The following is a 15,427-nucleotide window of genomic DNA, read 5'->3' as shown; positions in this document are numbered from 1 at the left end:
CTGCCACAACTAACAGCTCAGTTAAATCTTTCTGATTAGTCCAGTCTTTATTGAGTTATTGCAAGGTCAGATTCTACAATATCTGATGTTTTGCAGACCTCTTTCAACTGATGTCTCAAGTTTTCTTGGGAATTTTTTGCTGCCTTTGCTGTATTTCTTCCTTCTCCCAGTGATTAATAAACCTGGCATTTGTTACTCATAAATTGCCCTGAGTTTTTGGACTATAGGATTTTTTCTGTCTATTGTGTATGAAAAGTGATTGAAATCCATCCTCTCTTGTACGTGACATCTAGAAAGATTTCTGCATGAAATAAACCCCAGCAAACAGTCAATCATTTTTGCATTTATTAAAGATAATCTGTTATTTTCCTAGGTCCTTTCTAAATTGTCTGTTTTAAACTAAACTGTATTTTCTTCCTTATAAAGAATATAACTAAACCAAGCAAATAAGATACAAATTTCCATGTGCATTTTGGGTTTGGGGGTTGTGCCTCTCTTCCAACATCTTTTCCTGATAGGAATATATAGTTTTGTTGGTTAAGTTTTGAGTATCAACCTTTTATGCTTCTCAGAAGATTGGGATTCACTTGTATTATCCCTCACTAGGACTCTTAAGGTTTGATGTTTAAAATTATTTTAGCCTCTTGCATTGCTCTTCAGCTTAAATCCTTTTCTGGGTCTGAGGATTGTTGCTGTGCCTGCATCTTGTGTCATAACTCACTGTTAAATGAATTTCCATTTTTCTTTCTTTTTTAAAAATAATCTTAAATGGACCTCTGAGGAAAAATGGCTTTAAATCATATCATAATGTATTCAGTGAATTTTTAGATTTTAATACAGCTGGCTTTTAACCTCAGGTCTTCTACTTTGAGTTACTTATGTCTTTACTTTTCACTGTAGTTTTGCTTTTACAAAATACTTTAGCAAAATTAGGAGCATCTTTATTTTTTTAATTTGTCTTTACGATGTTTTGGTGCCTTAACTAAATAGCTTTTTTAAAATGTTTCTCATCCCTAATAGCTTATATCTTTGTTCTTAATACAGCTTGCATTTCTATGTAGATTAATAGAATTTTACAAAAATAAAATACTGTTATTTTCTGAATATGTTTAAATGCACTTTTCATGCAAGAATCAGATGTCAGGGAGGCAGTGCCTTAACTTGAGAAAACTTCTGGATATGAGGGTGACTCTTGGGTTTATGTAGGTGAATGATAGCTCCAGTAGCTGAAATGTGATGTTGTGAATTCAAGGGCACTGTAATATACCTGCTGATAGCTGAGCTCAGTATGAAGGACATTTTAAAAGCGCTTGCCCTGGAGAGCTACAGATTAATAAAGGTAAAATGCTGACTTTTTGATGCTACTTACTTGCTACACTAAGAGCTTTAGCTAAAGAATTCATTTTCCTTTTAAAGCTTTGTATCTTTGCTTGGTAATATTTGAAAGAATGTTTTGGGGGTTATTTTATTTTGGTTTTTCTTCCCATGGTTTTTTTTTCCCTCCAAAAGCAGAAGGGGCTGGGAGGGAAATCCTGCATATTTTTAGATCAGGTATAGTAGCTACTTCGCCATCAACACTGTGTGGATGTATTTGCAATGAAGTTTAAACAGCATGGTGAGTATCCAGATGGAGTGTTTTTCCTAATCTTTAGCTTATTTACTCTGTTGGGAGCTTCAGTAAACATTTATAGTATTCTGCAGGACAAACTGTACAATTAAGCTTGAGATTCCTGGTATAGAAAATCGCAGTATATAAAAAGCCACCAAGATTTTTCTCTAGGGGATTTCAAACTGTGAATTTTTGTATGTGATACTCTAAAAGTAATTTTTAAAATGTCTGTGATGGATGATGATGGAATTCTAAAGAGAAAGTGATAGCAAATTAAAGTGCCATGCTTCAGTAGACCCAAGCGTATGGTGTAACAATATACACTGTGTAGATTACAGGGGAAAGAGAGAATTGTAGGATTTTTCTTCTGTGCACTTAATTTTTTTTACACTTTTCTATGAGATACTAAAGATTTGATCTCAAAGGTACTTATTAATGGATGTATCCTAGCTGCAAGATTTTTGAGATGCATTGCTTCAGTTTATTTCCCCATGTTCAGACTCTTCTGTGTTGCTGTATTTGCTTTAGTGAAAACTATATACCTAATGGCTACAAGAACACCAGCTGCTGTGGTAGGTAAAACCAATGTAAACTGTATTTGCATTTCTTAGGGGATATGATAAAGCATCAGTGCACACTGCCTTACTATTTTGTCAGGAACTGGGTAAAATTGCAAGAGGCAAAAGTTGACATCTTTGCTAATTTTACACTGCTGTTCATGATAAGCTGTGCTTTTCCTTAGATTTCAGTTCCCGTAGTCAGGATTCCTCAACAAAGTTTTTGACTATTAGATTTTTTCCCCCTGAGCTTTTTAGCCTTTGTAATTGCAGAAATATTTTAATTCTAGTTGATGACTTAGAAATTAAAAGGAAAAATAAAAAGACACTTCTCCTAAAAACATCTTATTTTAGGAATCTAATTTTAAGGGTAATTGAATGAAGGTAAAGGACTCAGCTCATGATTTTTGAATTTTAGTATTGGCAGTATTTAATGTGCTCCAAGGAGAGTCCTGGACACTATTCAGAAAAACCCCATGCAAATCATAGTATGCACTAATGCTACAGAAAACTTTGCTTTGTTCCTGCTGGTGATTTCTGTTGAAATGTCACTTTGTATGAAGCTAAGAAAAGTCTCCTAGAGCTGAAAAATATTGATAGTAGTAACAAAGATTTAGCTTTGTGTTGCTAAAATTACGTTCAGCTTTAATGTTAGAGCAGAGAGAATTCTACTAGTGAAAATAGGGATTAATCATGGAGAATTTATATATTGTTATATCCCTAGAAAAACATTTAAAATTACAGGAACTTGTTCATCTTTAATTTTCTCTTACATGCTTATTCTACCTCCCAAAATGCTTAGGATAACTGTAGTCCTGTGGAATGAACTTTGGCTTTTGAAAGTTAAGTTGTCAGTCCATCTCTCCTCTAAATGGTTACAGTAAATGAGGTCCTTTTTATATTTGTATAACTTTTTGCATATGAACAAGGATACTTGCTTTTCGGACACCCTGAAATAAATGCTCTCACTCCATTCCCCACCCGAGTTTGTTTTCTTGTGACTGATTTGCTCACTGCAGTGACAGCAGGGGTGGGTATGGCAGCAATTCAGAGCTCTGGTGTGTGGCCAGTGGGTGCCTGAGACAGCTCAACCTGACACTGCTCAGGGTCAGCAGGATTTGCTGTTTAAGCAAAGTTCTCCTCCTGTTGCCACACGGGAGCAGCTGAACAGACAACAGTCGCTGTGGAATATTTCCTTGCACACAAGTGTGTGACAACTTTTTCACTAGTGAGACTCACTGATTTCGGATGTGAATTCATAGTAGAGATAAATTGGTCAGAAAGGCCCACCTTGTCCCTTTGGAGTCTGACTCAAGTCTAACTTTTTATAACAGTTTAAAAAAACCAGTTTGAAGCTATCAGTGGAGCTCATTCCACTAGAGAAAACTCTGTTCAGCAGAGGGAAGTGAACAGCTGGAGAGAAAAGTTTCTGTTACCTGGGGCCGCTAACACACAAAACAGTCCAAGACATGCACTGGTTAAATCTTAGAAGGTGCTATGGGCAACCTCATTTTGCAATTGCCATTGATGTAATAATTGTTGTTAGCCATTCTGTTGATAATTCATACTGTAGGAATTACTAGCAGATGGGAAAATAGATGACTCAGAATATAGTATTAACAATCCATATTTTTTTAATCAAAGGCCCCTAATAGGCATGTTGCATGTAAGATTCATTTAAGCAGTTGCTAGGAAGGAGTTGTTTTTTCAAGTAAACACAAAGAACTTGATACAGGTTGTTTTTTGATTCAATATATATTTTCTTAACAATTTAAACCCTGAAAATACATTTGCTTGTTTTTGTTGCACTACCTTAATAGTGGTATTTCATAATTTGCTTTGATAGACTGGAGGTTTGTAATGGTAACTTCTGCATTACGGAATTAATAAAATCTAACTTTATTGTATTGAAAACATAATTGGCATAAAACTTTTATTTACCTCTTCTGCTGTCCAGGATGGATTAATATCATAGTGTTCTACATCCACCACAACTTTGGCATCCACCCCTTGAAAAGTTTGGATGGCTACAGATATGTGCTTCTGGAAGTCAAGTGTGGCTATTGAGTTCCAAACCTCCTCACCTAAGTCTATGGACCACAAGCACCACCAAGTATCTTAGATATATGTCCTTCCTCCTGACTCCTGTGGTGGTCGCAGGTGGAAGCCGGTAGTCAGGATTTACATTATAATCTTTGACATCATGACTTCTGAGAGTCCATTTTTAATTGTACTTTATCTCCTTTCTTCTGAGCTTATTGCTGCAGAACTCAGGTCTGTAGGCAGGAATGCTCACCTATTTTCCAAGTGCCCATTTTGGCCGGAATTTTCATCAGTGTGGTTAGACAATGGTTGTAAACAAAATATGTAAGATACGGTGTGGCTCCTCCCACAGACAGTAGTAATGACTGCAAGTAATTATTCTTTGCTTTGCTGAAAATACTGATCCAAATGAACCTGGTCCATATGGGATGCAAGAAGTTAGATCAGAAGACAAAAAAAATAAAACTTGTTGCACTTCCCTTGCAGAAGTTTGGTTCTGGGAGGTGACTGCATCAGTTTGTGAGGAAAGAGTTCCTTGTGTGTCACTGTTTGAAGACATGTCAAAAAATCAATCACCTGAAACCAGTATTGACCAGAGTAAGAGAGTTTTCTGCATAGGTGTATTGGGTTTGTGTGGCCAGGTGTTGGTAGCAGTGTGGGCATAAATGGGGATGCAGAGATCCATCTGCAGCCCATGGAGAAGACCCGCACTGGAACAGGTGGATGCTAGGGAGAGAGCTGTGAATCTGTGGGAGGCTTGTGCTGGAGTAGGGTCCTGGTGGGGACCTGCAGACCTGTGGAGAGAGGATCCCATGCTGGAGCAGGTTTCCTGGTAGGACTTGTGATCATGGGGTGGACCCATGCTGGAGCAGCCTGTCCTGGAAGGGCTACACCCCATGGAAGAGGGACCCACATTGCAGCAGTTTGTGGATGATGCCCGTGGGATGGACTCACACTGGGGAAGTTTATGAAGTCTGTCTACCCTGGGAGGGACCACACTGGTGCAGGGCTCTCTCTCCCCAAGCAGCAGCAGAAGCAACATATGAGGAGTTGATCATAACCTCCATTCCCTGTCTCCCTCTGCCACTGGGGGAAGGAGGTAGAGCTGGAAAGGAGGGAGGGGTGGAGGGAAAGTGTTCTTAAGATTCATTTGACTTCTCGTTATCCTGCTCTGATTTTGTTGTAAGTAAATTTAATTAATAAGCTCAATTCAATTCTGTTTGGCCCATGATGGAATTTGGTGAGTGGTATGTCCCAGACCTTATCTCAGCTCATGAATCTTTGTTTCATTTTCTCTCTCCTGTCTAGTTGCAGCAGTGATAGAGCAGCTTTGGTGGGTGCCTGGCATCCAGACAGGGTCAACCCACTACAATAGGAAATACTCTTCTGATGACATGCTAATTTGCACTGAATTTAAGAAACCTTGCGTGATCATGCTGGATTATTTTAAACCCCCAGACTGCTTAGCAGTGGTTCCTACCACCCTCAAACAAGGGCAATGTGCCTGTCTATGGAGTGCTTGTAGCTCTGACCTGTGCTCTGATGGCAGCTGGAACACTTCATGCCTGGAGCTGCCTCAACTTTTGGATTTTTACTGTATCCCAGCTTAATGAGGACAGTCACATTAAGAAAGGCTTGCTAATGATTCCTTATCTGTTCTGCCCCTTTTTAACTTCTACGTGTGGCCTTTCCTGAAAAAGCCTCTAACCCTAATACAGATGAGTTGAAAAATGGCAAGGAGGAGTTAAATGATTGGTGTCCCATTTTCTAGAAGTTTGCGGTAAAGTGCACCAGCTTTCCAGACTAACTGGTCTCCTAAGTGTGTGGCTGAGTTGCCTTTTGCAAAGATTATAACTGAAAATTGTAGTTTAGTTAGAAGGTAAGTTAAGCTTTTCTTCTGTGCTATTTGTCCCAGCTTAGGTTGGTACTGCTGAAAGATACTTCTGCCAGTGGAAGCTTGGGTCAATGGAGCTCCTTTCTGAAAGGATGCCTTCCACCAGGATTTCCCCCTGAATCAGGGAGAGGAGAAGGTCAAGGCAGGAGCTGCTAGCACTCAGTTTGCAGCACTGGGAGCTTGTCCCATGAGGATGACTGTTTTCTGGTCTCTTCATAGGCAAAGTTGATTTCCCTTGCTCTAGCAAAGCAGGGAATTTCAGTGAGGTTTCTTTGTGTGTGACTGTGTCTTGAGAATACATCAGCGTCAAACAGAAATCATTCAGTGTCAACTGGCTCTGGTGGTGGTTTGACTTCCTTGTTTAATCTGCTTCCCTTATACATTGTAGCTCTGTTTAATGATTAGGTTTACAAATATACCTTTAAGGAGAAGTTTTTTCTTTGTACTCCTAATTTTTCTTCTGGAAAACTGGGTATGCATACTCACTCTAAAAGGCTGTGCCTGTGTGTGGCTTTATAAGTTGGAGTTTAGACAGTTGCTTTCCCAAACCCATGTGGTTACCTGGTTAAAAAAAGGATCCCAGTGAAGGAAAATAGAAACTCCATTCACTTAAAACCTGTGTCTTGGAGGTGGCCCATCCTGACACTGATTGCTGTCTCTTTTTTGACAGACCACAACACTGATTGTGTTGTTGTGGGTGTTTGATCTCTGAAAGGACATGATTGAATCCATTACATGGAGTGGCAGAAATTGAACTATTTATTATTGTCACTCAAATGCTATCCTGATTATAACTGTAATTGTAACAATTCAATTGTTGCAGTTAACAGCTTTTTTAAAGCTACTGAAATATAATTTAGACCCTTTCTGAATTCCTGTAGCTTGTAGTGTTGAATGCTCCCCTCTCCCTTCCCATTAATGCCCGTAGCCCCAGTAGTTACTACAACAAGCTATTTGGTGAATTATTTATGGCAGTTTGAATTGCAAACTGTTTGCAACTGAAAGTAATTGAATGCTGAGCTCTCTTGCTTTAAGAATTTGAACCAAAATATTTATCATACAGGGCAATAAATTACATAGGAGTAATTAAATGTCTTGTTTGAGTTATTTCTACACATCTAATTTGATATATTTGCTTTGCATTCAGCTTTGCTTTGCATTCAAAAATCCACAGTTTGGATTTTTGCAGGCTTTTATGATTTGTGAGGTAATAGCTATAGCACAGGCAGAAGTCAAAGGAATACATTTTTTAATATGCCAAGGAGACACATATGTGCACAGACACACATACACGTATCCCAGATTCAGCTGTGGGTGGCTAAGTGTCTTCTCATCTGATGTCAGATAGATGAGACCTTCCTAACACTTTTGCCTTCTGCCACTTCCTTCCTTTAAATGTCCTGAGCATCAGCTGTTCATATAGATGAGTACTGTGGCTATCTGGGTCCCCTGGGTGACATGTCTGAGGTAATTCTGAAAGATTCTTAGTTTCTGGTTTAAAAAATTAATTTTCTTTATATTTTAGTATTCATCCCAGTCTGTGATCTTTAAAGAAAAATTAATTCTGTTTGCTGGCTCTGTAACCTTTTTTGAAATTTAAAAAAAACCTCACCCACCACATTCTTCTCTGCTAATTTATGAGAAAATTTTTTTTCAGGACAGAATAATTATGTGATTACATCAGTTGGACTCTATTCTGTGCAGTTTAAGCCTGATGTCTACAGTGATGAATGAGAGAGAATAAGGGGCTGCCCAGACTGGCCAAGAGTGGGTAGGACTTCATCACTGGCAGTTCTTACAAAACACTTGCACAAGATTATTCAGTCCCTACCTTAGTCCATTTGCTGGTCTGTGGAACCCCAAATGGATTATTCCTGTCACACATGCTAAATACAGTATTCCTGTCACACATGGGTTTATTGCTCCTCTAGTCTGTGCTGTGCTGGGATCAGTTAAATGGTGGAGTCAGCGCTGTCATCTCTTCCCATTGTACTTAAAATCTCTGACACTTAACTCCTCTAAGAGAATATCTTCATGGAAAAGTGTATCATGTGCCACTTACATATACCAATAGGCTAAAAATTAAATAGAATAGTGCAGTTTTTTAATATTTTCTTTGTCTGCAAATGAAAAGGTCTTTTTCTACAAAAGTCTTGGTGACTGAGGAATTCCTTCCCCCCTCCTTTTTTCTCTATGTCAGATGGGAGAAGTGCAGTAAACTGGATGATACTTGATTCCTTGGGAGGCAGCTCTTTCCCTCATCAGAAACAGAGTAATTTGTCCTGGGAAGAGACCAAGGGAGGGCAAACAACGTGTCCAAAGGCAGCAAGGGGTCTGAAAAACATCTGAGGTCACTTGGTCTGTTCAGCCTGGAGGAGACTGAGGGGAGATGTCTACAACTTGCTTGTGGTGGGAAGAGGAGGGGCAGGCACTGATCTCTATGGTGCCCAGTGACAGGATCCAAGGGAATGGCCTGAAGTTGTGTCAGGGAAGGTTTAGATTGGATATCAGGAAAAGGTTCTTTACCCAGAGGGGGGCTGGGCACTGGAACAGCTCCCCAGGGAAGGGGTCACAGCACCAGCCTGTCAGAGTTCAAGAACTGTTTGGACAATGTTCCCAGGGACATGATGTGACTCCTGGGCTATCCTGTGCAGGGCCAGAGGTGGACATTGATGATCCTTGTGGGTCCTGTCCAACGTGACATACTCTGTGATTCTGTGAGACCAGCATTGCTGGGCACATTTGAGGTCTCATACAGGTCTCAGGATCTTTGGTCCTCAAACGTATTTTGACATCTGGGATTTGATTCTCTTCTTCGTTACGAATCCTTTGGTTAAAATGATATTGCATGAAAATGTGCATCTTTTCCATATGCTCTGCCATGCATTTCTGATATGCCCTCTCTCTTTATTATGACTTTTAAGTTATTTGTTTACTATGTACAGTGTGGTCTGTTAGTAGAAGACATAACAGTGGGGTTTGGACTGTATGAAGCAGTATATGTTGCTAATTTATATGCCTCAATTGCTGATAAAAATAAAGATCAAATGTAGCAGTTCATTCTGTGGGGAAAACAAATCAGACTGGGTTGATGGAAGCCTGCCCTAGATTCATGAACAAAGTATTGACTCATTAATAGTTGATTCAGAAAATTTATTTTTTTTTACCATGAATTACTTAGTGTGCTTGTTTGCAATGTTAAAATATTTGCAAACAAAATAAAGATTATCCCCATTTCCTAAGAGGGAATTTTATGTGCTATTTGAAATTTGTTATTTTTCACACTGGTGAAGAATAATTGGTACATTGGCAATTCTGACAAGAGAGAGATGCAGAAAGGCACTAAACTACATCAGCAAAAACCATGTAGGCTGGACAAAGAATGCATTTCAAATGCAGATCATTCCCTGCAACAGCAGGTAGAGCAGTAGTGCCTGACATTCCCCAGTGTTTGCCAGGACTCCAACCTTTATTGGCAGCAGCCAGTAAGGCAGTGAAATCATTGATGTGTTACATGACTGACCAGTCACTTTTAAGGAGTAAAATGTAATGAACTGTTAAACGTTGTGAGAAAATATTTTAGGAAAGAAAAGAAATTGGTCAAAGGTAACATTCCCCCACCCCCCATGAGTTCAGGAAATTATTTCATTAATTACTTAAACACTGTTGGCAATTTGTTTTGACTGGTTCTGTCAGCAGTCTGTAGAGGAAGACAGGTGCCTTTACATTCTTAACAGGAAGTAGCCCTAAATATCTGTCAGAGTATTGCTTACAGCAGCTGTCTATTTTTCAGGCTTCTGTAAGAGACAGAAGTTCAGTAAGAAGTATTTGATTATGCAATATAATTTATATATGAGTCCATATATATACATATTTGCATTCTCTGGCATGCTTTTTTCAGCCTAATGAGTTGAACTCCAGCAGTGTATTTATTTGCAAGGTTTGTAAAGGGTTTTTTTTTTAAATGAAAAGTACTATGTGTGTTTGTTTTCATATGCTGCTAAATTAGGTACTGTGGAGCACATTAAAGCTTTTGGCTACATCAACAGTTATATATATGTATATGTACGTTCTAAATGTGTAAAAACACTGCAGCTGTAAATTAAAGGCTTATGAAAGGCAGTGGTTTTTATTTTTGTTGAAAACAGTTTCTAATTTTTTTTTGTGGGATTGTTTTGTATTTGGTTGTTTTACAGTTAAAGAATCTGAGTTTAGAAGAATTACAGATGAGATTAAAGGCTTTGGACCCTATGATGGAACGAGAAATTGAGGAGCTTCGTCAGAGGTACACTGCAAAGAGGCAACCTATCCTAGATGCAATGGATGCAAAGAAACGGAGGCAGCAAAACTTCTGAGTCTGTTTTACTTTCAAAGATAATACTATGAGTCAGTGTGGACACTGGTAACTTTGTAAGTCAGAAGGAATTCGATTATGAGAGTTTTCAAAAATCCAATCTGTTAAATTTTCCTTCACAAGCCGTGACAATTGGAGCAGTCAGGAACATACATATGGTGTTCTGCAAAGGCAGCGAAATGCATTACCACTTGTTTGCATTTTCAAATGTTTAATGTAATAGAAGTTTAATCTGTTACTTCCCAATCTTTTTCAGGTGTATAGTGGTAACTTGGTGTTGTTCATTGGGAATTGTGTTTTGGAGCACCTGGAATGATTTCTTGATTGTGCAACACTACCGAGCCTTATATTGCAATGTATTTTTCTCCCACTTTGTAGCATATTTATTATGTACTCTTTGGTTATCCTATTTATTTTATGCCTGTTTTCTGTTGGGAAGTATTAGGATAATATTGTGGAGAGCAGAGTCAAATTAGATACAATTGGTTTTGCAGTATAATGAAAAGCTGCTCACCACTGTATTATCTTCTAAAACTTCAATTTCAACAAGTACCCTGATCCAGGAGAGCAATTGAACATGTATCAGCCCAGTCATAGCAGTAAGATTTAAGAATAAAGTAGGTAATAGGCACATGTTTTTCTGCTCTCCTGAATCAGGGACTGTTGTAGTTGAGTAGTTGTTACACTACAGAACATTCTTTTAGAGAGTATGTCTGTCATTCGTACGCACACTGAGTCAGCTGTCATTAAACAAGAAAACAAGTGCCTAATCAGTCTTAATTTTTGTTATTCAGGAGAAGCAATACTTACAGTCAGTTCTTCAGTGTAAACTTCCAATTGCTATTGCAATTCTGACCAGTATAAACCTCTATTTTGCACCGTAGCTTTATAATAGAGTAACAGCTACACTTTCTGGATATGTTTTTGTGGTTCATTTGGGGTTTTTATAATCACTGTTTTGAGGGGAGAGGGGAGTTATTAGTGTTCTGGGTTTGTTTATTTTCATGTTACAGCTACAAAGGGATAGTAATTTAAAAGCCAAAGAAAATAAATTGAATGCTTATATTTAATAAGTATAGGAAAGAACCAACATTTAAAAGTGTTCTGAGGGGTTTGTCCTGCAATTGCTAAACATTCAAAATTCCTATAATCTTCTGTTGGTAGATTTTGGGGAATCAGAAATGCAGGACGAAGCTCTTAATAGCTTTTTACAAGTTCTTGTCTGGTTTATGTTGTGGAGTATCTATTGGTAGAATTTACAACATTGTGAGAAATATTTCAGACTTAGCAGAAAATGTGATCCACTCTCTGAACAATCTACTGTGTCCTCTATTGAAATCTTTACTATTGTTACCTTTTATGTAAATAACTTCACTGTGATAGTTATACTTCTTTAAACAATACAGCTGAAAAGATCTTTACATTCAGCCTTCAGCTGTTAAACTCTTAATGGTGACTACTGTATGGGCATCTTCTGTTAAATGTTTTCTGGAAGTTAGTAATCATCTCATACCTCTTAACATACATCGTCAACACACGTGGACCATTTAGATGGAACAGTGCATCATCAGTGGAAATGATGCATTATGTCACAAAGCTTATGCCAGTGGAAACAAAAAATTCTTACAGGATTGGCATTCTACAGCCATGCTGGTACCATCCTTGGGTTTGAGCCATATACAGCCATTGCTGTCCCTGTCATTCCCTGTGTGTTTGCATGCACACCATGCTCTGACATGTAAACCCTAGCGTCAAATAAATCTTAATTTTGATTGTTAGAACATCTTTATCCTCAACTCTCTTCATATTTCTTAGCGCGATGACCATTCCTTGTGAAAATGCAAGAACACAGAAGATCCATAAGAATTACTTTAGGCAAGATAAAATGCACCTGGTAGTCTTACGCCTCACATTTATCCAGTGAAATGATGTAAAGTGAAAAATGGTATAAACATCACTGTGTCATTAGATTATAATCATACTGCAGGAAAAAAGAACAGTATCAACATCCCCATATTAGTATGGTTCTTATTTATTTAAAATAATTTCTACTTCTTGAACTTTCTGTTCTCAAAAACTCAAAGGTGTGTGTGCATACACAGATTTGTGTAGATATACACACATATATATGCATATCTATATATGTAAGAGAAAATATAAACCAGATTTAAACCATCAGGAGAGGAGCCTCGCTTGCCTTTTCTTGGTGTGCCTTTTAAGCAAAGTGTCATTGTCTAGACACTCTTATCTGCATCCTCAGAGCTAGATTTTCCCTTACTCAATCTTAAACTTTTCACACCAATAATAAAACTTTGAGTTGGAATAATGTGGCTTTACAGTGTAATAGACAATGAAATAAAATTATTACAAATTTCCTATTTTGTTTATTTGCAAGCATCAGTATTGTGGTACCCTAAAGATGAATTGCGTATCCTGAGGGACTCCAATAAAAGGCTGTTTTAGACTAGAGCTGTTGCAGTCTGACATCTGAAAGCTATCAGAAGGTAAAGAACATCCTTTTTTCCAATCCTGATGTATCTGCATAGAAACAACTCAGACTTTGTGCACATGGATGCACACAGGAATGGAATATACACGCAGGAGAAAAATCTGAATGGCATGGAATAAAACAAATAAAGCAAGCTACTTAGAAGGGTGAAAAATAGTGTTTGATGTACTGTAAACTGCGTAGGTACAGGATGTTTGTGACCAAAGAATATATTCGTGAATTAATATTAAATTAGTATGTTGCCATTCTAGTATTGTGCAAACTGCAGTCAATGAATGAGCTGCCTTTGGCTTCAGCAGCCAGCATATGGAGCTCTAAATTCTGTGCAAGCATTAACTTAGAGAAATAGGTTTTGTACTGAGAGATGGATGCAACTTATTTTTTCTTTCTTCTGTTTATATAAATGAATCAAATCATCCATGTTGATGACTACACATCTCTACTGGAGGATGAGGATCTCTGTAAAGGAAAGCCAATAGTACAATAAATAAGATATTTTAAAAGCAAGCCTTGCAGGAAATCTAATAGAACTACTGACAAGTTAACCTTCAGTAAGATTTTAACCAAGCAATTTCTTGTATGCTTCTGACTTTGTATGTTTAGGTTTATTAAGTTAAAAAAAAATTGAAAAATCATTGCTTATTACTAAACATTTTTAATAAAAGCTAATTTTTCATGTATAATTGTCAATTTGTTGTTCATTCTAACTGAAGCAAAATTATCTTAATAGTAACCATTAATGTTCATTTCCATAGTCATCCCTCATGCTTTTGTTTCCTTTCCATAGCACTGTAAGCATAGAAACCCACGTCTCTCAAAGTCAGCTCTGGAAAAGATCTTTCCAGATCACAGCATTGCTGCAAAAACTGGAAGTCTCAGTATCACATGAAAGTAGATCAGGCCAGACTCCTCAGTACTCTGGGGAAGTCCCTCTGTCTTCAGTCTGATGTTACTAAAGGCCTAATCCTGAGAAAGCAGATCGTCACCCAAATATCTTGGCAGTTTTCTTGGGCATCATTTACTTGGAGGTACTAGTGGACATAAGCAGTTTGAGTTGTTCTTTTGTTGTTCTCATCCCACTAGAAAACCAATAGGCAATGGATAGGCTTGAGTAGGAAAAGTGGATACATTTAATGCCTCTAATTTAATTCTGTTGCCCATTTATTTTCCAATTTTTTTAAATTATTCTCTTAAGAATTTGCCCACAAATACATTTTAGTGAAAGGAACTGATGCTCCTTAGTGAACCACAGTATGTTTGAAAGGACAAAATTCTACTGCTAATCTGAATTAATCTGATATTTATTGGATATCATAATTATTTACTGTTCATTTACAGTAAATAGTATCTTGTCTGCATTGCACAGTGTATTCTGATGAGAGTGCACAGTGGCTCAGTCTGCTGCTCCATTCAGTGCTTTGAACTTGCAGATATAAATGTGGCTCATTGTGAGTGAATCCCTGCACAAGTACATGACATAGCCTCACTCACCACTCAAAGGCACTGGTGCTTCCAAGCAGAATGTGTATTCTACAACTCCTGTAAAGCACCTGGTGTGCATGTGGCTCTATCAGTGTGGTATGATGAGGGTTACTTTTTCTTAACTGTGTACCTTTATATGTGAAGCTAATTAAGAAGACCTCATGATGTGAGGAAGTCTTTATTTATTTGCATTCTTAAATACTAAGGACTGCAGTTTACTGTGGCATTTTTTTCTGTGTTTCCAAAGGCAGTGATGGATGTTATATACTCATAAAACTGCTTAGGTTGGAACAGATCTTTAGGATCATCGAGTCCAACTGTTAACCAGAACTTCCAAGTCCACACTTAACCATGTCTCTAAGTGCCACATCCACATGTCTCTTCAATAGCTCTGGGGATAGTGACACCACCATTTCCATGGGCAGCCTGTTACAGTGCTTGACAATCTTTTCAGTGAAGAATTTTTTCCTAATACCAAATTAAAACCTGCCCTGGTACAGCATGAGGCTGTGTCATGCAGCTGGCTGGGAAATGTGCTGTGGGGTATTTCTATGCCAGGCTGTGATGCAGCAGTGTTGTGCCCACTATTGCCGATGAAAGCCTTGCATAAGACATGTCCTGGGTAGCCCTCGTTGTTTCTCATGATTGTGTTGTGCCAGATGGAGTAATAGCTTAAGCTCTTTGGGGAAAGGCAAATTACATTTATGGCTTAGTGTGAAGTCATTAAGTTGCATTTGTGAAATACTTTTGCACAAAATATATTTCCCGTCTTGGTTCAGTGCCTTCATTCTGAAAAGGGCCTATCTTTTGCATGGTGTGCTCTCATCCATTTTTATTTGGTTTAATTTGTTAGGATTTTTAAAGCATCCATGAAAATTCCCCATATTTTCCTTCTTCTCTTCCTCCTGCTCAGGAAAATGAATGTGGGTATTAATTTTAAGAGCATTTCCTGAACCAAGTGTCCTTTGGCTATAGTGGC

The 15,427-nt window shown here is 38.1% G+C and overlaps 1 protein-coding gene across 1 annotated transcript in view; it reads left to right on the top strand.

Annotated features, from left to right (window-relative positions):
- STK3 (serine/threonine kinase 3) overlaps positions 1-13,649 on the top strand; it is a 126,015-nt gene extending 112,366 nt beyond the window's left edge. The window contains exon 11 of the mRNA XM_085053280.1: positions 10,300-13,649. Within this exon, the coding sequence (XP_084909406.1) occupies positions 10,300-10,458 (159 nt within the window). The 3' untranslated portion in view covers positions 10,459-13,649. The remainder of the gene's footprint in view (positions 1-10,299) is intronic.
- The last annotated feature ends 1,778 nt before the right edge of the window (positions 13,650-15,427 follow it).

The sequence above is a fragment of the Lichenostomus cassidix genome, chromosome 2 (genome assembly GCF_008360975.1).
Source record: "Lichenostomus cassidix isolate B80296 chromosome 2, HeHo_3.0, whole genome shotgun sequence".
Classification (NCBI taxonomy): Eukaryota; Metazoa; Chordata; class Aves; order Passeriformes; family Meliphagidae; genus Lichenostomus; species Lichenostomus cassidix.
The sequence above is the reverse complement of the archived record's forward strand: the minus strand, read 5'-3'. Positions and strand labels throughout refer to the sequence as shown.